At 48.3% G+C, this 23,403-nt stretch overlaps 1 protein-coding gene across 1 annotated transcript in view; it reads left to right on the top strand.

Annotated features, from left to right (window-relative positions):
- Btbd16 (BTB domain containing 16) overlaps positions 1-23,403 on the top strand; it is a 52,872-nt gene that overhangs the window by 17,610 nt on the left and 11,859 nt on the right. Inside the window, exons 7-9 of the mRNA XM_032892445.1 lie at positions 4,985-5,054; positions 6,622-6,752; positions 16,196-16,315. Coding sequence (XP_032748336.1) covers positions 4,985-5,054; positions 6,622-6,752; positions 16,196-16,315 — 321 coding nt within the window. The remainder of the gene's footprint in view (positions 1-4,984; positions 5,055-6,621; positions 6,753-16,195; positions 16,316-23,403) is intronic.

The following is a 23,403-nucleotide window of genomic DNA, read 5'->3' as shown; positions in this document are numbered from 1 at the left end:
CTAACCCTTCTCTGACCCTGGTCGGGGGCCTCGCTCATTCACCCCTCATTCATTCTCCTGCGCCTTCCAGAACAATTTCTTGGACTTCTCTGGGACGCCAAGGAAGTAAAAAGGGACAGCTGGGCAGGTGGCTGCACACGAGCGCCTACGGCTCAAAAGTCCCTGCAACACAGGAAACGAGTCACATAGGGTGGACTGGAGTCAGCAGCCCCCGAATGTGACATTCAGGCGGAGTAGGACTAACTCTGAACACAATGTGTGCCTGTGATAAGCAGAGGCGCTTCCCCCAAATCCCCTTTTCCGCATCCTGTGACGTTCCTCTGTGCCGATGCTTCTTAAGGGGTTTGCGTGCTGCATGGAAATCCCTCTGTGGATTTGTCTTTCTAGACTCTCCCGTTCCTTCTCCGAGCCGGAGGGATGTGCCCCTGCTGTGCCCGCTTGGTCTTGAAGACAGGAGCTGAGCTATGTGGCTGTCTGGATCTCTATGCAATTTGGTGCAAAGACTTAGGGCAGGGATGATCTGCTTGGCTCATGTAACCTCCTCAGGCCTCAGTGATTTTCAGTTTGGGTTGTAGCTGACAAGGTCATACTGTATAGCCCAGGCTGGCCTTGAACTAGCCATCCCCCAGCCTCGACCTCCTGAGTGCCTGGATTGCAAGGATGTCCTACAGCCCTTGGTAAGTCTCAGTTTGCCTGTATAAGCGAATGAATAAGCGAATGAATATCCCACTCAAGCCAACAGAAGACACCATCTGCTGATAGGGAAGGGATAGGCTTTCTCCCAGGGAATCTGGAAGGATTCCACTCATTAATTCCAGAGGCCACAGACTGAGATTCAGCACAGCACATTTCTGAGCCACTGAGGATTCTGGGGGGGAACCTGAGGGTGCCTCAGGCCAGGTTCTCCACCCAGAGCTTCTTACAGGCTTGTCGGGGGATACAGCTGCTCCACAAGCCAAGGACTTCAGGTGCTCAGAGGTCTGGAATGATACGTAAGGGACATACCGAGAGGGATTTGGGGTCTGAGAAAGTCTTCAGTGTGTCTGTGTGGCCGAGGTATGTGTAGCTAAGTATGACGGGAGAAAGCAGCTGAAGACAGAGTCGGTTTATGTGGTGTCTTGCAGTCATCTGAGGAAGCTGGCCTTGACTCTTCTTGATGAGTGGGGAAGTCGGACTTTGGCTGAGACTTCTCAGACTCCTCATGTCATCGTCGTTGACACTTCAGCTCGGCCTTGCCTGTTACTGTTGTAACTGTGGAAGCATAGCTGGCTCACCCAGTCATCTCTGAGCAGCTGTTTCCCAGGCCCACATCCTGGGAGAGTGGCTTTCCTCTGGAAGGGAGCCTCCAGCTACTTTCTGTCTCTACCCAGTACCGTGCCTCCAATATTGGAAGGCCTTTACAGCAGCTAGAACCCTGTTCCTGACTTCTCTGCAGCTGGGTCGAGAATAGCAGGTCCTCTGTTCTCTTGCCTTCTCCCCTGCCAGAACAGGAAGACCGGTGCTTATAATGAGCCAAGCCTATTGACCTGTTCTTGAGCCTGGGCAGATGAGACCTGCCCCAGATTCTTCACACGACCTCAGGGAGCTTACTGTTCTAGGTCAGAAGCCAGGGCAGGTCCGCCACACAGCTGAGCCTGTGTTTGAGAAGCTGGTGGTGGCACAATTGGCAGGGGCGTGCCAGTCAAGCTTAAGAGTGTGGTGTGTATGAGTATGTGTGCACACATATATGCTCACGGAGTAGGTCAGCAGTGCCCTGGGTCACTCTGATAACACTGCAACTTCAGGCCACACACGAGACCCTGCAGATTATCTCAGCTGGGGTCCTGGTTCATGAGAACTCACACTGACGGCTGCTCAAGTCTGAATCACACATCCTGGAGGTCTTTGAGGGATGGGACCTCTGCACACACGTGTCACCTGGTGATGTTGCAAAGATTCTCTCATTGGTACCTGGGCTGGGATCACAGCTGAGATCATGGCTGTCACAGGATGACTCAGGGTGGCTGGAGCAGAAGAGGAAGGGAGAGATGAATCAGGAATTTAGGGTGAGACTGGTCATATAGGACCTCGGAGGTGACATCAGCAACTTCCTCACTTGGTTTAGTCAGCAGAGCATGGTGAACAGTTAGCAGGGCCCGCTATGTGGTGTGGGCACAGTACTTAAGGCATGTGGGAAGCTGGTACTGAAGCAGAGCTTGGAGGCACGGAGGATCTGAGCTAAGTTTGGGGCACAGAGGGACAGGACCAAGAGACATAAAGACATAAAGATGGGAACCAATGGGCTTCGTAATCTTATGAACCAGAGGTGTTACAACAGATGGAAGGGAATTCTAATAGGCCCTGGCAGAAATGAAGATATTCTAAAATAACATTTGTGTCTCTCAGTCAGGCTACCAGCTTGTCTCCCTGAAAGAGAGTTAACACAGTTCCAACAACTTGTCACATGACCGTATAGGATGACACTGGAGCCCTGACAGTGATGGGCCAGTCGTTGCAGGACCATATCGTGACTGGGACTGCTTAAATATGCATGTCCTTGGTCTTCTAATTAAACTTTAATTTCATATCAGGACCCCAAAGACAGACTTGGGGATGTAGTGTGGCTCACTGGATCTTGTCTTTCTTCCCAATGTGATCACATTGGATAAAATCTCCCTTTTCTGCTTTTAATTTAGCTCTTTTTTATTTGGTATATTTTTAAATGTCTATGTGTATTGGTGTTTTGCCTGCATGTATGTCTGTGTGAGGGTGTCAGATCCTGGAGTTACAGACAGTTGTGAGCTGCCAGCTTGGTGCTGGGAATTGAACCCTGGTCCTTTGGAAGGGCAGTCAGTGTTCTTAGCTGCTGAGTCATCTTCCCAGCCTCTAATTGACTCTTTTAATTGACTTTTTGAGGATGGGTGGCTGTGCCTGGCTTGAGACCCTTAAGTTCAATAACAAGATTACTACAGGCCCAGAATGTACTAAGCATGGGTTCTCCTGTGTTCAAGACCAAGCCCCATCAGGGACATGGTCAGTCTCCCCAAGTCAGCAAGGCCACCCTAGAGCCTGAGGATGGAGGGTCACATGGGCGTGACCAGGTTACTTATTCACTCACTGGTTCTCACCTTGTGCTTTAAGGTCAGTGCATGAAATAAAACAACTGGACACCCTAGGGGTGTGTGTGTGTGTGTGTGTGTGTGTGTGTGTGTGTGTGTGTGTGTTTGTGTGTGTGTGTGTGCAAGAGAGAGAGAGAGAGAGAGAGAGAGAGAGAAACAAGGATGAAGAAATTGAAACTTGCCCACCATTGCACCCTACACTCTGCTGTGAAATCCTAGCAGCTAAGGCTAGAGGATATGAGATATGAGAAATTACCTAAAGATCTGGAGGAACAAATGAGTTTGTAGAGGCTCAAAGGTTAAGGATATCTTCAGTGACCTTGGTGATAGCCAGAGAGAAGATGGACCGTGAGCCTCTCTGTTCTTTTTCACATTGGCAAAGGTGCCACAGCAAACCAGAAGTCAGGAAAAGCAGTTCTCTAAGGTCACGGGGATTCGGGAGCCCGCTGCTCATCGGCCACTCTGGCTCACTGACAAATATGTTTAGACTGCATGGGTCCCATTAGATGACTCAGAGGGAAAGATTCATTCCACCAAACCCAAGAACCTGAGTTTGATCCCTGGAAACCCCCAAGGAGGGAACTGACTGCAGCAAGTTGCCCTCGGAATCCCACCACATGCTTTGGCACTCACACACCTACACACGCGCGTACACGTAAACGTAATCAACAGCGCAAGACTCACTGGTTAGCTTTGAAATGAATCTCACCTGAGTTTACGGTAACCGCAAGGTGAAAGCAGCCTGAACAATGTCTGAGAGCTCTGTGGCAGCTGCTCTCTCTCCCTGCTCTCTTCCGTAGAGCGAGCATACCTCATGCTTGAAAGGGACTTAACGTCAGATAAGTCACAGACACTTCCGAGGCGCCCCCTTCCATGTGCGGCACCTCTCTACAGCTGCCTACTTCCAGCTCACTCGAGTTTTGCCCCACCCTCTCTCCGCATAGCAACTTGGCTTTCCTCGCTTTTCCGCTACAATCTGCGCATGCTCCTGCCCCAGACTTTCTCCCACGCTTTTTCTTCTCTTGGGATATCAGCCTCTCCATCCCTGCCCCGGCCTCCTCTCCGCCCTTGTGTTTCAGGTTCTAAATCCACTCTCTTAGTTTCTGATTGCTTTTCAGATTTAAGCACGATCAGGTTTCCTCCTTTCTACATCCCCCAGTCCCTGATGCTCTGCGTGGTTTAGTCCAAAGGTATTCAACCTTTTGACTCCAAGACACAACGTCATCTACCTGTGTTGGATCTCAGTTTGGACACACCTCACCTAACCAACCAATTGTAACAGCACGATTATCTGTTCAGCGTGTACTTAGCAGCTTGTGTCTTCTATTGGTCATTAGCTTTGTTTTTTGTACGCCAAAGTCCTGGGCCAGTGCTAGGCACATGGTGTATGATCAGTAAATAGGATTTTGCTGAGAAACAGGTCAGTGGAAACCAGGCCTAGCTATGAGGAAGTACTGAGATATTCATCAGAAAGTCACTGTTGGAATCCATTTATGGACAGAAAGGAACAATGTTTGAGGCCACCTAGCAGTGTAGTAGGGAGAAAATGCCTTGGGCAGGAGGGCATCTAGAGGCCATGTTGGCAAAGCCTGAGCTGTTAGTTTCTCTGGCTCCAGGCCACGGTGCCACTCTGCTGAAGAGGCTGCTCATTGCTTTCTGAAGAATCTCATCTCCCTCCGGCCTCACCTCCCGCCTTAGCCCAGAGCTCTCACAACAGGCCAGCTGGCTTCTGTCAATCCCTAAAGTAAGGGCCCCTTCCTGGTGAGGGGTCTCTGTTGCCATCCTGGAGTCGAGCAGAAGTCTCTGCCCCGACCTCGGCCCCACCACCGCCGCCGCCTCCTCTGACAGCCTGTGGCGGCGTCCCACACCAGCAGCTCTCTCCACAGGTGTGTCAGCACGATGTTGGACAGACTCACGCCTAGCACTATCAAGAACTTCTACTTGGCCGGCTGCAAGGTGAGAATGGCGGGATAGGGTGTGTGGGCCCCCAGGGTGCCAGGGCTTCGAGGGCACCCAGGTCCTGAGTGTCACCCATCAGGCCTAACCCCAAAATGTGTACTCAAAAGTATCAAACCAAGAGCAGAAATGCTTAGCTTTAAAACGTGGAAAGGGAGGGAGGGGGAGGGAGGAGGGAGGAGGGAGGGAGGAGGGAGGAAGAAAGAAAACAGAAAGAAATTATTTTTTAAAAAATGCATGGACAAGAAAATGGCTTTAAATGCCTTAATCTCGGGGTTTGAGAGCGGCAGCAGGGCTTTTCCCACCAAGGTAGCAAATACCTTCTAGAACAGAGATGGAGTGGTGAGCTCTTGTACCACCCGGGCCCAGCCAGCATGTCAGTGTTGGGAACGGTAAGGCAGTGCAGCTATCAGGGGTCGCAAACCAACGAAGGCCAGTGCCGAGTCCTAAGCCTCACCTCCTGATCAAACCCCCAGGCCACCGCCAGCTACCGCTCTCTGTGACGAGTGGCGCACTATGAGAGAGGCGTGTTTCAGGGCGACAGACAGTTCACACATACCCAGCACGTCACGGTGCTACCGCTAAGAATACCCTCAGTGTCTGTGAAGAACCGTCTGGTTCTCATCGTCACGCCTCAGCTCTAGAAAGTCTCTCTTGGTGACATCCTTGCACTCTGGTTGCCTTTTCTCAGCAACACTTTAGCCTGGAAAAACCCAAATCCCAGGGACATGAAAGGTCTACCAAGACCCCTTCAAGATCCCCGATTCTAGGAGCCTTTCCCTGCCCTCTTTCTCTCCCCCTTGTTTTTATTAGCTCTTTGAGAATTTCATATAGTGTGTTTTAATCATATTCACCCAACCCCTCGCACATCCTTTCCTTCCCCTAAACACCAAAGTCTCTCTTCTCTCCGTTAGTTAAAACTCACTGAGTGCAGTTTGTGCTATCCTTATACTGTTGCCTCCCCTGGAGCCTGGTTGGCCTACCAGGGGCCACACACACACACACACACACACACACACACACACACACACACACACACACACACACGTGTCTCTCTCCAGCAGCTATCGTTGGCCAATAGCTTCTTAGCTAGGGCGGGACTTTGTGCCCACCTCCCCTGCAGTCTTTTAATTCTTCTAAAGTATATGCTGGAGCAGCCATTGGGCATGGGTTCTTCTTCCCCTCAGACTTGCAGTAGGTCACTGAAGGCAGCCCAGGGCCTTCAGCATACAAACCTCTGCTCAAGCAGCCTGAAGAGTAGCTAGACCAGGGACCACAGAAAGAGATGGCACCTTGGAGTCTCAGGTTCTCCACTGCTGACATGGGATAGCTGGGACCCGTCCTCATAGCTGTGGTTTAAAGCGACAGGCTTCAATGCTCTAATGGTTATAAATAACCTCCACCACCCCAGCCCTCCACCCTTCACTCCCACTCCCACAGTCCCCTGCCTAGCATGTCTGAAAATTGGGCACATCGGCACGCAGTGCCCTACCAAGCCAGCAGAGGGGGCTGAGAGCCAGGCGTGCCTTATCTTTTCATGCTTTTCCGTAACTATTTGCCTCCTCAGTACAAGGAAGAACAGCTCACCAACGCCTGTGAGAAGTGGCTGGCAATGAACTTGGTCCCCCTAGTGGGGACGCAGATCCACCTTCGAAACATCCCTGAGCCTCTGCTCTTCAAGGTGCTGAAGTCGCCCAGGTCAGAGCTGGTGTGCTGCCTCCAGGGTGGGCGTAGCAGGAAGCAGGGGGCCATTGGGAAAAGGAGTTGTCCCAGTAGTGGCCACACCTCTGTGAGCTTGCCATTTACTCCCCAATTCCCTGCTCTCCTGGGCAGCCAGGCCTTGGGTGGGAGTCGAAACTCAGGGGTACTACCCGTGAGGTCAGGAAGAGGAAAACGCTTCCTGCTCCTTCTAGGTAAGGACTGGGGTCTCCCTACCTGCCGAGGTAGAGCAGCAAAAGACTATTGCTTAAGCCATTAAAAACAACTCAGCCAACATTCTTTCATATTAATTATGGAAAATTTGGAAAACAGGGAGAGGCAGAAAAAAGAAGAGAAAAATCCTTCAAACAAGATTTCACCTCTAGTCCTGACTCCTTTGCCAAATATTTCTAAACTTGGTTATCCAACTGCCTGCTTGGCCTCTCTGTCAAGGCTAAATACCCCAGCCTTCAGAGCTCCCTGCCTTTGCTATACACTCCTGCCCTGGCACAATGTCCTCAGAACACATTAGAACGTTGGGTGTCGGGGGCTGGAGAGATGGCTCAGAGGTTAAGAGCACCGACTGCTCTCCCAGAGGTCCTGAGTTCAAATCCCAGCAACCACATGGTGGCTCACAACCATCTGTAATGGAATCTGATGCCCTCTTCTGGTGTGTCTGAAGACAGCTACAGTGTACTTGTACATAATAAATAAATTAAAAAAAAAAAAAAAGAACGTTGGGCGTTCTCGGGACACTACTTTGACCTCACCTTGACCGCGAGGCCAATTCTGTTTCCAAACTGGGCACTCCACGGTGCCAGCTCCACCCCACGGCCAAAGCTCCATCATCTCTCATGGCCCTCGGCAATGAAGACACCTCCAGTGGGGACCCCTAGGAGAGTAATCTAGCCGCACCATCTCCTGGTCTGACACAGCCCCACAGGGACCTTCCTTGGACTCTCCACAGAGGTATAGCCACACTGTGCGTGCTTCCTCCTGCCTGCAATCCCTGTCCCGTTCTGCCAAACTCTGTCTCCTCCTCTTTCCATCTCCTCACAAAGCCATGGCTCTTAGCTGATGCCTAACATTTTACCAGCACTCGCATCTCAGTAACTGGTCCTCTTCGGTATACGTTTTCTTCATCTCAGATAATTTCCTTACATTCATCTTCTAGAAATGAGATCGCCACCATGAAAGGACTGTGTGTTCTTCATTTCACTCTTTAAAAAAATTACGTTATTTGAAAATCTCAAACTTCAGGAAAAACAGGACCAGTGCAAAGTGCTTAGGCCGTCAGTTTGCAACGGTTTCCCCTGACTATATTTATCCTGAGCTGAGCACAGCCTGAGCTGAAAACGCATGGGACGCTTGAATTTCCCTGACCCCACAGCCACCATAGAAAGTCCATCATTCACTGTGGACTGATGGGGACGCCATGTCAGTGTGGCTGCCCAACATCATAAGAAAGAGACACACCACACTTACCACTCTTCAAGGGAAAGATCAAGACTTGGAGCTTGCTTCCTACTAAATGGGTTTTTGTACCATCGCAGAATAGAAAACTCAGTCTGACCACTGTCACTCCCAGTCTGACCTGGGCAGGCCCTTTCTGAGGTGTCCTGTTCCTGGCTGACTCTAGGTTGTGTCAGATGACGATAAAGTGATCCAGTATGGCTGATAACTGAACGGCATGTAGTCCTAAACTAAACCTCGAATTAGAGGGAGAAAAACAATAATGGTACTAGGAACAGAACTGGGCAAGTGATATCCAAGTATTAAGCCAATGGCAAGCTTCCTGAGTTCAGACCTGCCTTTGTCACTGTATTTTTTTTTTTAAACATGTCTTTCTTAGGAAACCATCAGTGTTGGCATTTGGGATGAAGGAACGCTTGAACATAGCTTACTCCAGTTCAGAGGTGTGTGTGTGTGTGTGTGTGTGTCTGTGTGTGTGTGTCTGGTTGTGTGTGTATCTGGGTGTGTCTGGGTGTGTGTTTGTTTCTTTGTGTATGTATGTCTATGTGTATATATCTGTGTGTGTATGTCTGTGTGTGTGTCTGAGTCTGTGTGTCTATCTGAGTGTGTGTCTGTGTGTGTGTCTGTTTCTTTGTGTATGTATGTCTGTGTGTATGTGTCTGGGGGTGTGTGTATGTCTGGATGTGTGTATGTGTGTATGTCTGTGTGTGTGTCTGTCTGAGTGTGTGTGTATGTCTCTGTGTGTATACATGTCTGTGTGTGTGTGTTTTTGTGTGTGTGTGTGTGTGTGTGTGTATGAATGGGTGTGTATGTGTGAATGGGTGTGTTTATGTCTGTGTGTATGTGTATGTGTGTATGTGTGTATATGTTTCTGAGTGTGTGTGTGTCTGGGTGTGGGTGCCTAACCTGTACAAGAACCTAGCTTCCACCCTATCACCACACACATACACACAGACACACAGACACGCACACAGACACACAGACACACACTCACACACACAGACACACACAGACACACACAGACACACACACACACACACACACACACACACACACACACACACTTGAGAGACTTGCTCCATGCTGGATCTTAACCTACCCCACAACTTAAACTTACCAAGCAGCACCCAACATGCTCACATTAACAGAGGCAGGAGGGAGGCAAGGCAGAGTCCCGGTGCTGAGGGACCCCATTATCTAAGAAGACCCCAGAAGCCAGTTCCAGGGCATCGTGCACTGTGAGCCCCGTCACTCTGGCTCCCTATGTTTTCCCCACTCTTGTACCCACCACCCTCCACTCCACCCTGTAGCAGAGCAAAGGTCAGGAACTGAAGAACGTGTAAACATGGGGTCCTTAGACATTACATAACACCATCTGTCCCTCCCTTGGAGAGGCTGAGCTGTCCAGCACTGGCAACATTTCCCTGAAAAAGAGGGAAAAAAACATCTGACCACAGGCAGAACATTAGTGATGGCACAGGCCCGACAACATGCTCAGCAGTCAGTTCCAGAGCATTACGTGTCGAGTGTCTAGACGTGCCAGCCTGGCAGACACCGGGTGGAAACTGGGTCCTCTCCTTCTGGCTCTCTGCAGGAGGCACCTGTGCAGATAGGCCAAGGACCTGCACCCTCAGTCACGCAGCCTGAGGTAGACAAAGACTCAGGGCAGTCCAGACTCCCCATAGCCTCTTAGATTGGTCTCGATCTTCAGTAGCCACTGACTTCAAGGCAACTGCTATCTGCTATCCCATGCTGGGACGGTGGAGTCAGATGGATCCCAGGAGCCCACGGGTCATTCAGCCTAGTTCAATCAGTGGGCACCAGGCCAGTAAGAGATCCTCTCAGAAAATGAGGTGGAGAGTGGTTGAGGACGATACTTAATGTCAACTTCTGGCTTCTGCACACATGTGCATGTACATGATCACATAGATATGTGTGATCTACACACACACACACACACACACACACACAGACACACACACACACACACGCAATGAGAGAATAGATGTAACCAGGCTAGAGGGACTCCTGTCAAGGCATCTGTTGAGAAAGGTTGGTACCATTTTTCCACATCTAATCAGGAGGGAACGCCTCCTCCAGTAACCGGGCACTTTTTGCCAGGTCCTGAACCGCGTGGTCACCCTTTCATTGCCCCAAACCTGACACTACAGTACATCAGGAGCTGATGAGGATGTAGGCAGGGTCTCTGCTGGCTCCTGGCCCCACACTTGCCTCCAACATGGCACCTTTCCTATTCATCAAGTAAGCAAGGCCTCCCAGAAATAGGTCAACCAGATCTGAGAGGTTGTGTGAGGCCAGAGCAGGAAACATGGAAGTAACCAACCTTAAGGCCAGAGATGGAACATTCCTGGGCCCCTCTCAGTAAATCTCACAGCCACCCACTGTCCCTTGACCTTCTGGGTTGTCCAGCGCTCTCTCTCTCTCTGAAAGTCAGTTGAGCTTGGCCTCCTCTTCTTTGGGTTTCACTTTCCATCTTGTAAACAACCTAGAGTCAAACCATTTGCAAATATACAGTTTTCCTGACCTCCTGGGCCTCAGGCTTAATCTGTTTGCCTAGACTGTGGTTCTCAGTTCATTTTCTTTGTAGAGGTCACCACTAGGTGACCCCGTTCTCATAACTCCAATTTACAAAAACCTCATTCCAAGTTCTGCATTCCTGGAAGCCAAGCCCCAACAACTATCCAGTTCCCATCTGCACAACAGGGGCCCCAGTCCCTCTGTCTCCTGTCTGTGACTCAGGGAAGCTCAGAAATTCCCGAAACAAAAGACACTGGGGAGATTGCTTAGAAGGTAGATCGTGTTTGCTGTGCAAGTCTGGTGACCATTGTTCCCTCCCAGAACCCAAGTGAAAAGCTGGGTTTGGTAGTGCAGATCGGTAACTCCAGCATTTCTTCTATGAGATGGGCCATGGAGGCCGACGTGCTCAAGGGCTGGCTAGCCTGGGGTACAAGGTGCAGCAGAAACAAGCGAGGTGTTAAACTCAACAAAGTGTAAAGTGAAAGCTGTGTCCCCAAAACTGTTCTCTGACCTCCAAGTACAGTCAGAACATACGTGCACTTGTACTTATATATACCATGGAATGTATACACACATACTTACACACACATACACACACACACATATATATACTCACACAATATATACACACTTATACACATATACACACATACACACTCACACACATATACACACACTCACACACATATATACACATACTCATACACACACACATACATACACACTCACATATACACACACATACACACACATACACACATATATACACACACTCACACACATATACACACATACATGTATATACATATAACTATATATACATACACTCACACAATATATACACACTTATACACATATACACACACATACACACACATATACACACACTCACACACATGTATATACATATAAATATATATACATACACTCACACAATATATACACACTTATACACATACACACACTCATACACATATATACATACACGCATATATACATATACACACTCACACACATACATACACACACACATATTCACATACATACACACTCATGCACATATACACACACCCACAGACATACACACACACCACGTGCATATTTAGAGTAAAGAAAAAGAAGACACCTCTGTTATTCTTGTCACACCTGTCCCACACTCTGACAGTAGTGATACTGAGCTGTTCCACATGGAATTTCGGAAGCTGGTCCTTCTCTGGCAAATGAAAACTATGCCTACCAGTTATTGAGCACTTGTCAAACACGACACTCTGAGTGTGTTATCCAGAGGGCTCATCCCCACAGCAACTCAGTGTGCCCACACTCTTCACCTGTGAGATCACAGGAAATGATCAAAGTGGTGCTTGCTCTCTCCCAGACGGTAGGTGAGCTGACTCCAGGTGAGAATGCCCTCTGAGCCAAGGCCAGCACCAGACTCCAGTACCTGTGAGACCTGTTTCCTTACTGATGATCAAGAGCAGTAAGAATGCTAATCTTAGTGGTTTGCACTAAAACCATTGAAAGTTTGTGTTATATTTAGTGTATGTGTGTGTGTCTGTGTGTGTGTGTGTCTGTGTGTGTGTGTGTCTGTGTGTGTGTGTCTGTGTGTGCATGTCTGTGTATGTGTGTGTGAGTGTGTCTGTGTATGAGTGTGTCTGTATGTGTGTGTGTGCATGTCTGTGTTTGTGTGTATCTGTGTGTGTGTGTGTGTGTGGACAACCTGTGGGAATCAGCTCTCTCCTTCCACTATGGGTCCGCGGGATTGGACTCAGGTCATCAGGGTTGCTGACAAGCACCTTTACCTGCCAAGCCCTTTCTCTAGCTGATTTGACCATGAAAGTCCTTATACAGAACACAATACATTTACTGCTCTAAATGTACTAATAGTAACACTTTGCCATAAGTTAAGGAATAAATTGCCAGGTGGTGGTGGCTCACACCTTTAATCCAGTACTTGGTGAGGCAGAGGCAGGTGAATCTCCAGGTTTGGGGCCAGCCTGGTCTACAGAGCAAATTCCAGGACAGACAGGGTCACATCGAGAAACCTGTCATGAAAAAGGAGAGAGAGAGACAGAGACAGAGAGGGAGAAACAGTGACAGAAGAGAGTGAATATTAGAAAACATTAGACCAGGAGCGGGTGACATCCACACCTTTAATCCCAGCACTCGGGAAGCAGAGGTAAGTGGATCTCTGTGTGTTTGAAGGGGGTCTTGTCTACAGAGTAAGCTCCAGACCAGGCAGAACTACATAGTGAGAAGGATCTCAAAAGCAAAACAAAATAAAAAACAAATAAACAAAAGTCAAACAAAACAAACAACAAAACCTAAAGCATCAAAGCCATCTCTTCCCCAGTGCTGTCCCATTCCTCAAAACCAGGGACTGGCTGCTAGGAGCTCCTAGACACCCTGATCATGGGAGTGAGCTCCCTCTGTGTACCTGTCTTGCAAACCAGCATCTTTATGATGGAAGGAAGGTACCCCAGCCTACTCACTGAGGCCCAGCCTCATGCTCTGTCCCAGGCCTTGCTGATGTATTTAATCAGATTTTCTAAATCTAAGCGCTGGGCAGGGTTCCACAACCATCTCTTTTCATGTCTCTTCTAAAAGCCTTTTATTTTATTTAGTTTTAGTTTTTTGCCATGACAAACAGCGCAGCAATGGATGGCCTTGTTCATGGCCCGTCCATGTGGGCGTGGCCTTCTCCACAGGGAGCACTGAGAAAGGAGGTTTATTGTTTCTGTACAGCATTTTCCTTGAAAATAAAATAAGGGGACAGTGTCTTATGCAAGACAATGATTTTTGTCCTCGAGAACAAGCGTCAGTTAAGTTACATTAAGTTGGCTGTGAGCAAACACCAGGAAGCATGCACAGCACAGGGTGGGAGGCTAAGTTCCGTCTCACTGAAGCCTCGAAAGCTCTTGGATTTATTAAAAGTGGGTTTGAATGCTCTCCTTGTGGTTGCTTCCTGCAGTGGGGCCAAACCAGCCACATCGCCTTTGACACTGAGATAATACTGCCATCTATAACGTTGAAGTTTAAGGGCCGTGCAATAAAGTTATTAAAAAAAACCTCACAGTGCTTTCAATAACTTTATGATTCCATATTGGCTGCACCCATCACTCTCCTGGGGGTCCATGAGGCACACAGGCTGCTGGTCAGATACACCTGCAGATGCCTCCAGAGACTGATGCTGCCCTAAACCTTAACTTCAGCAAATGCCTCTATAAAAGCCAGAACCTGTGTGACAGAGCCATCCCTCTTGTTACCTCCTTGGTAAAATCTCAATAAACTTTCTAGACTTGAGGTCCACAAAGACAGCGTCTGCTCTAGAAGTCACATAGCTTCCCTGACCCTGTTGACCTAAAGTTTCTATGGCGGCAGTTCTCAACCCGTGGGTCATGACTTCTTTCACGAGGGTTATATATCAGACGTCCTGTATATCAGATGCTTACACTACAGTTCACAACAGCAGCAAAATGACAGTTATGAAGTAGCGAAAACATTCATGGTTGGTGATCAACTCAACATGAAGAACTGTGCCAGAGGTCACAGCATTAGAAAGGTTGAGAACCACTGGTCTATGGGGACGTGGCATCAGTCTCTTTGTTGGACCAGACAGTGACCAGCTTGGTTCTGTCTGGCCAGACTCAAGACAGGGCATCTGTAGGTAACCTGGAAACAAATGAAAGGAGTGAAAGAATTACACTGTGTCCAAAAATAGTGTGATAGGTGGGAGAGTTGGCCTTGCATTGTTCTCCAGAGACAAGATTTAGTTTGACTTTCACCTACAATAACCCCTGGGGTGGAGAATAAAGAAGCCATGACATACTTTATAACCAGGTACTGTTACAGAAGTATCAGTGAGTTTAAGAAGTGTTGAAACAGTTCTTTTGAGAATCGAGCCAGCAGAAACTATTGGAGAAGAGAGAGGGTTGAGGTGGCTTTGGACACAGTGAACATCTTTTTTTTGTTGTTTTTTTTGTTTTTGTTTGTTTGTTTGTTTGTTTTGAGACAGGGTCTCACTATGTTGCTCTGGCTGTCCTGGAACTCGCTACGTAGAGCAGGCCGATCTGAAAGTCGCAGAGATCCGTCTGCCTCTGTCTTCCTGGTGCTGGCATTAAAGGCTGTGTCACCATACCAGATGGCACAGTGGGTTCTTGAGGAGATGCCCTTGCTGCTGTAGCCACAGCTTGGTTTCTGGAGCCAGGAGCCATCTCTACCTCTTTGAGTAAGACCAGCACATCATCACGTGCTGAGTACCATCCTAAGAACTTTATCTGCGTGTGGCCCACACAGTGATGGTTCCCAAGATGCCCACAGAAACTCTAGAACCTGTGACTACGTCAAAGTACACGACAAAGGGAAGTTGGGGTTGTAAGTGGAATGAAGACTGCTAATTAGCTGACTTCAAAATGTGAGGCTCCCTGGGGGTATACCCAGGATCCCTGGAAGGGACTTTTCCATATGCAGAAGAAGAGTCGGGGACAGAAGGGATCAGAAGATGCTGCATTGCTGCCTCAGCTAAAGAAGGCCAAAAGCCAAGGAATAACAGTGCTTTCTAGGTGCCATGAAAGATAAGGAAAAGGTTCTCCCTAAAGAGAGTAACTGATCCTGTTCACACCACGATCGGAGCCCAGTGCACTCCATCTTGTACTTCTGATCCCCAGAACCATGATGAATTTGTGTGACCTTAAGGTGCTTTGAAACAGTTGCAACATCAGTTGGAAACTCACGAGATGACTCCTGTCCTCTGGTCCTCATCACTGCTGTTCTGAGAAGTGGCTACCCTTGCTGAGTGATCCCAGTCGCACCCCAGAGGTTCCCGACCCATGCCTGGAACTGAGCCCAGAACTGTGTGACCTGAAATACATTATTCATCTCAGCCTCTAGCCAGGCCGAGGTCCAGTGAGGCCAATGGTGAGAGACACTTGGGCTGTGAAATTTAGCAGGCATGAAGGGATCATGGCTGACCGAGAAACCTAACTTATTAAGATAAGTGTATCCGTGTGCAATGATTTAAAATAATAATGAATGCAAAGCACCACGATGAACACTAATTGAAATGTTAAATAAATGTAAGTCCAGGACCAGCCCCAACAGCTATCGAAGCAAGGTACAGCTATCTCAACGTCACGGGCTCCTGCCACGAATTACAGATAAAAACCAGAATGCTCGGGAGCCCAGAGAACGCATCTCGCGAGCTCGCTGAATGAGCCCATCACTTCAGTAATGGCGGTAATGGTGTGGCAGGTGGCCGAGAAGCTCAGGATCCAGCATCCAGTTCCGAGGTCTCCCTCAGAGCTGAGTTGATTCGTCCTGAACGAGTGACTTGGTGTCTGACTGTCTGAGGTCACTCAGACTCACTTCTGCCTTTTTTCTTACACACGGGTTTTCCTTCCTAATCCTAACAGCTCTCCCTCTGTCCTTCCTGCCAGGCTATTTACCTTCAGCGAGTTCCATCTCCTGAAAACCTTGCTCATGTGGGTTTACCTGCAGATGAACGGCAAGGTGCATATACTCCCAATCCACGAGACCATGTTGGCATTTTTTAGCAGGTAATGCGCCTCAGTGTTGATCGATAACGTGTACATGTAAACTGTTTTAATTAATTACTTACTGTACGGGTGCGATGCCACCAAATGCACCCGGAGGTCGGAAAAGTCAGTTCTCTCCTTCCGCCCTGTGAATCCCTGAGATCAAACATGGGTTGTCAGGTTTGGCGGCGAGCGCCTTTACTCACCGAACCATCCCCGTAGCTGTCTACTTTGCTTAAAATAGGAAAATAAAATAGAGGAAAACAATGTCAGCAATGCAATTTTTGTCAGCATCATCTGGAGAGCGTAGGGCGACTGTGACTGTAGAAAACTTCAAACCACTTAGAGGAGTCGCCAGCACACAGTTGTTTCTCTAGGAGGTAACTGCAAGCTTCCGGGAACTAGCGTGGTCAGTAACAGCCACCATGCAGAAGGTAATAACCCTTTGCTCAGGGAAATAACCATGCCACACTGACCTTAAAACATGGGGTTGGATGTTTCATTTATGGGTTTTTAGGTAGCATATAAAATTCTAGGATTTCTGGGAAAGTGGAAAGCCTTTGAATGGGCAAGTTTCCTAGCATGAGTCTATTTCTTATTCTCTTTAAACTTAAGTGATCTGGAATTAATATACCTCAACATTCAAAGAAAATAATAATTAGATTGATAATACTGAGTACCTCTTATGTATGTCTTACTGCACTCTCCTGAGAATGCTTTTCATTCATTACCCCTGATTATCTGTATAGCATTGAAAGTCTCTTGTTCATTCTTCTCTCTCTCTCTCTCTCTCTCTCTCTCTCTCTCTCTCTCTCTCTCTGTGTATGTGTGTGTCTGTCTGTCTCTGTGTGTATGTACGTCTGTGTGTGTGTGTGCACATATATGTAGCATATGTGGGATATATAGTGTGTGACATATATGTGTGTGTGCATGTATATGTAGTGTATGTGGGATATATAGTGTGTGTGACATATATGTGTGTGTGCACGTATATGTAGTGTATGTGGGATATATAGTGTGTGTGACATACATGTGTATATGCATGGTGTGTATGATGTGGTGCGTGTGGAGAGTGTGTGCGCCTGCACAGACTTCTGTGTGAGTGCAGGGATAAGGGTGCCACAGCACACATGAGGAGGCCAGCCTTGGGTGATAGTCTGCACTTTCCGCCTTGTTTGAGACAGGGTCTCTTGCTTGCTGCTAGGGGCAATATGTTAGCTGGCCTTCAAGCTTCTGGAGATTCTCCTGTCTCTGCGTCCTATGTCACCTCGGGAGCACTGGGTCACAGACACACATGCTACTACTGTGCCTACCTTCTCATGTATCCCAGGGACCCGAACTCAGGCCCTCATGCTTGCATGGCGAGCACTTTGCCCACTGAAGTTTATTCTGGTTTAGCTGCAATGGTTTCGGTGTGTGGTTGACTGGCTCCATTACCACTGGGCCTGTGTAGACACAGAACATCACGGTGGGAGCAAAGCTGCTCGCTTGGTGGTAAACAGAAACAAAAAGAGAGAAAGGGTTGGGGTCCTAATACCCCTTCCTATAGCACACATTAGAGACCTCATTTCCTCCCACTAAGCCCAAAACCCAAGGTTTCTCCATCCCTAATGACCAAGTCTAACACCTGCACCTAGGTGGTTATTCAAGAGCAAACCATAGCACTTCTATATTAAATGTAAAACGTATCATCCAAGATGGTGGACGAGTGTTGTGACCCAGTAGCCAGAGACTATCCCAAGTGGCTGTAAAGGCTCTGCCCTAGCAAGGAAGCCCTGGGCAACCTTGCTTTCAACTTTGGTCCATGTTCCTACAGAAATAAGGCATCAGGGCCTCTTAGGATGAGGAAGCATGATCTCTGCACATAAGAACTCAGCAGATAAGTACGTCTTAACATATTCATGAGCAAATTGACCAGTTTGAGCCAAGTTTCATCTGTATTGTTTTGAGACATCTCACCCGTTCCTGGAACATCTGTGCTCAGCATTAACTACAAAGCCTGCCTTTTTCTTGTCTTGTTATTTGGGGAAAGCTTTCCTGGCGGCAGGGTTGTGTGCACTGTGCTTCGTTTCTATATAATTTTCTTTGAGCCCAAATGTTTTAGCTCCACGCCCTCCCTCTTTTAATATCCCAGAGACACTTTCCAGTGAGTCATGCCCACCAGGAAAATTGCAGCAGGTCAGCTCCTGCCTCAGCTCAGGGAGATAGGCAGGGAGTTGCCATGTGACTCATCATAGCTGTGGTTGGCACGTGAGGAAAGTGTGCTAGCAGGGAGCTGATGTGTGGAGCCCTCCACCATGGCTGGGCTTCATGGAGCTGGCAGGCTCATGGGCCTTCTTTCCTCTCACTGGTGCAGCCTAAGCAATGATGACAGCATCATCAGTAAACAACAGTAATCTCAAGCCATCTTGTTGAGAAGAGATGGAGTGGACCCTGAGGACCGCACACGGGGATCTCTGGTGTGAGATGGTCAGAATGGGGCAACAGCGAGACAGGCTGCATAACCACTGGAGAGCAAGGGGTTTGCAGCCCTCCATGGGGGAGGTGGAGCTACAGCTGTGGGAGTCTGGCTGGCAGGGCATCCTGAAGGAGCCCAAGAATAATAACCATGTGCGACAGTCACGTAGCTCCCTCTTCGCCTGTTCCAGCCTCATCCTAAGAAAGGCTAGAAGCAAATGTAGATATTCATGTCTGAGCTCCGTTTTCTTCCTCTCACGGACTTTCACAAAATGTTTCAGTCACTCACCAAATTCTTCTGAACATGTACCATGTGCCTATGAGGCACATGGTGCCTATGTACACCTATGAGGTTTCCTGATTCAGCCAGGTGTTTTTGGAGCATCGCCAACAGGTGCAGGAAGGGAGCCTGTGCTCCCACAGAAACACACACGTGAACACATACACACATGAGGCAACACACACATGTGCACACATACACCTGCACATGAGCAGACAGACAGACACATACACGTTGGCACCTTACAGCAGTTCCTTCCTAGTGATTATTTTAGAAAAGTAAACAGGCTGTCCAGAATTAATCTGGACGCCTCCTTACAGGAAAGAATATGTGAATGCAGCTGAGGCTTCCCTCTACTGGGGAAAAGTTCCCATTCTGTTCTGCTTACTGAAGAGGTTGGGAAAGCTGCTACAGGCTGAGAATTGCTTCTGTGCTGCTGTGATTTAAAACAAACAAACAAACACCACCACCAACAACAACAACAAAAACACCTTGGAGAGGGAAAGGCTGATTTTAGATTATAGCCTATAGAAGGAAGCCACTCAGAGACCATGCAAGAGTGCTGCTTATGAGTTTGCCCAGCCCACTTTCTTATACCACCCAGGACCACGTACCCAGAGGTGCCACCACCCACAGTGTCCTGGGTGTTCCCACATCAACTGTTAATCAAGAAAACACCCCATAGATGTACCTACAGGCCAGGCTATGGAGGCAAGGATATGGGCACATCTAGTTTGTATCAAGTTGACAAAAACTAACCTGGTAAAAAACCCATTGACTGGGGAAGGGTCAAAGCAGGGAACTTCAAAGTCCTCTTCAAATATTATTTATTGCTGCGTGGTGGTAGCACTCACCTTTAGTCCCAGCACTCAGGAGGCAGGGGCAGGTGGATATCTGTGACTTTGAGGCCAGCCTGATCTCCCCAGTGAGTTTCAGAATTGCTAGGGCTAAGCAGAGAAACCCTGTCTCGAAAAAGACAAAGCAACAACAACAACAACAACAAACATTTATCTTGTCTGTCTATCTACTTATCTATGTATGGGTGTTTTGTCTGCATGTATGTAAGCATACTGCATGCATATAGTGCCCACAGAAGAGGGCATGGGATTCCCTAGGACTGGAGTTTAAAAAAGAAGTTGTAAGCTATCATGTGGGTGCTGAGAATCAAACTCATGTCCTATGGAAGAGCACCCAGGGGCCCTTACCTACTGAGTCATCTCTCCAGCCCTAGAGTGTTTTTAGAAAGTAAACTGTAGAATATGTATGTGGAAGAACACAGACTTTGAGAAAATTTTCACATATGAATATGCCTGTGTACAGACCCAGCATGAAACATTAAGCTCTTCTGTCTTAGAACAGCTCCCCGGACCCTATGCTGAGGGTGGGTGGCATATTCTGGGACAAAGGTTTTCCAGCACCCAGTTTCCGTGCTCCCTGCCTGGCCCACTATCGTGGGTCTGAGTTTTTCCCAGCTCTCTACTCCTGCAAGTACATTCTTGGCTTTCAGAATATGGCGAAGCAGCAAGATACCTTACAATGCCCTAGAGCATTGGAAGACCCATGAGGAGCCTGGACATAGGAGGTCCTTCAAAAGGACTGCTGTGGCTGTCATTAAACAGGATTCGAGTGACTGAATCTTGCCCCTTTTCCCCTTTGGGGCATTTGCCAAGACCTGTCTTCACTGTTAGAAAGCTACCAGACTGGGTTTTGCAGTGTGGCTGATAGGGCTTGGCTTACCAGAAGAACCTGGCAACAGCAAATGGAGCATGTGGACAGAGAGGCACTCACACAAACCCACCATGTAGCAGGACCTACAACACTGGCCTCCCCACTACACGCACCGTGGGTGGATGGACAGATGGAAGGTTGGCAGAAGCCAGGTCATGCTGGTTAACCCACCCAACACATTATAAGACAAAGTGCCCTGGACTACACAAGGCCTTGTAGGGACAAGAGGCAAGCAAAGCAGACACAGATCCCATTCTTCCTAGAGCTTAGATGGGGAAGCGTGGATAAACCATAGGGAAGGTGCAGGTTGGTAGAGGTCCTTGCTGTGCATCTCATTTACGGATATGACATTACACCTGCCATTTACCCCACAAAGGCTTTGGGCCAGAATCCTAACCATAGCGCATCGAGGTGACACACTCATGTCCCGGATGCGAGTTAAGGAGAGTGACCCATGAAGCCCCTGGCAGGAGGAACTGAACAGCAGTGACACTGTAGGACCCTGGGGACCTGTGCTATTTACTCCATGTTGGGGTTAGGATCAAGACATCATTTCCTGTCTCTTTGATCCCATAAAATGTCTAGGTCTTCTGCACCGAATTTTAATCAAAAAGCTATATTCTCTCTTCATGTTAAGCTATAGCCCCCCAGATGTATTTTTTTTCAAACTGCACCCTAGCACTTAATTTATAGTTTCAAACATTTCTCCAAGAAGCAAAATAGTTTTCAAACCTTAAATCTGTTTTTAAATTGTGATCAAATGTACACTACACATGGTGTACCTTTTTCACTATTTCTCTGTCCGAACTTCAGTGGCACTACAAACCATCACATCATGTGATTATGCACCCATCTTCAGAGCTCTCTTGCCCTCACAAACTGAAACTTGAGATCTATTAGCCTAAGCTGTGTCCTTCCTTCCCTCAGTTTTCTATAGACTTGGCTGATGTAGTTCCTGAAGGAGCAGAAAGCTGGTTACTCGCCCTTGGTGTCTGGCCTGGATCATGCTGTGGTGCTATGGTTTGAATCTGAAATGCACCCCCTCCCCCAGATTCAAATACTTGGTTCCCAGTTCCTGGTCGAGTGTGTGTGTGTGTGTGTGTGTGTGTGTGTGTGTGTGTGCATGTGTGCACCTACATGTGTGAGCTAGGGGGCATGTGAGTACCGAGCCTAGGGTCACACAGATGCTTGGCATGTACTGGGGCACTGTGTGGTAACCCCACTCTCTTTATTAATTTGTAATCGACCTCACTAAGTCTTCCAGACTGGCCTTGAACTCACTTTATAGTCCATATATGGTTTGCTAGCCTCCTGCCTCAGTCTCAGGAAGCCTGGGGTACAGGCCTGTGACTGCAGGCTTGTTTTCTATGGTGCTTGTCTGAAAGCTGAAATAGGGCCTTTAAAAGCTGGGTCCTGACTGGTAGAATTACCCTGCCTTCAAAAGTCATGCCTGACGGTGTTTCCAGCCTGCGTTCCTGGCTTCCCAGTCTGCCCAGATATGAGAGCAAATTCCTGCCCGCAGAGAGTGGTTCTGCCCTGCCTTCTCTTCTATGGGGGACCAAAATCCCACTGAAGCTGTGAGAGGGAAAAAAAAAAACTTTTTAAAAACAAAAATCACCTTTCTCTGCTTTCAGATGCTTCTGCTGGGTGTTTTGTCATGGCAACAAACAATCAAAATGTAACCAATCCATCCAGGTATAAGGTCTTCAGATCCTTCCACAGTATAGCACATGTCAGGATGCTCAGGTCTGTACCTCCCAGCTCAGATCTGAAACCCAGGGACCACAGAGCTCTGAGTCTCAGGCTTACTCATCAGGAAGGGAAGCCGGCTCTGCCAGATAATGGGAAGGGGAAGTGAGAAACCTGTGGCTGCTGTGAGCTTTAAGATTACTGTCTTAGACCTCAGAAGGGGATTTACCCAGAGTGAGCAAGCAAGCTAGCAAGTGAGAAAACAGAGATCACCTCTCAGGAGGTTTAGGGGGTGGGGTAGGAGTGGGGAACATACCTTGAAAGCAAGACCCAGAGGGACTGTCTTCCCAGAGGGTTAAAGAATTTTAGATAATTTGCCCCTGAGAAGAGCTCAACCACCAATGAGTGTAGTGCCTGGGAAGACAGCCGGGCAGCATAGACCTGGAATCCACCAGCACAGCCAGGCAGGAGGAGGTCCCCAGACCTCTCACTCCCACTGTATGACATCAGATGGACATTTACTCTCACCATCAAGACAGGCAGAAAGGTCCTGGGCTAGACCTATGACGTAGACATAGGATGTCTTTGGGCCACAGGAGAGGAGAAGCTGATTGGCTCCAGAGTGTGTCCCACCCCTCAGGCCCCTTGAGAGTTTATTTAGAAAATCAGAAGCCAAACCCGGGTGGCCAGTGTTGGGTGGTTTGATGGACAGCAATGACGACAAACGTCACCAGGAGCAACTCCGTGTTCCCAGCATGCCTGAGTTCAAATCCCTTTGGTATGGGAGGATTTATAAAGCAGAGACTACTTTGCTGGGTTCCAACAATTATGCCGGACACTTCCCAAGCAGTGTCTCCTCAGCTTCTCCCATCCACCCAAGGAGACACTTGGTCTTGTCTCTACAGAGCATTAAGTTCAGACAGGCTCAGACACATGACTGATAGGTGACCAGGCC

This window comes from Rattus rattus, chromosome 2 (genome assembly GCF_011064425.1).
Source record: "Rattus rattus isolate New Zealand chromosome 2, Rrattus_CSIRO_v1, whole genome shotgun sequence".
NCBI lineage: Eukaryota > Metazoa > Chordata > Mammalia > Rodentia > Muridae > Rattus > Rattus rattus.
The sequence above is the reverse complement of the archived record's forward strand: the minus strand, read 5'-3'. Positions and strand labels throughout refer to the sequence as shown.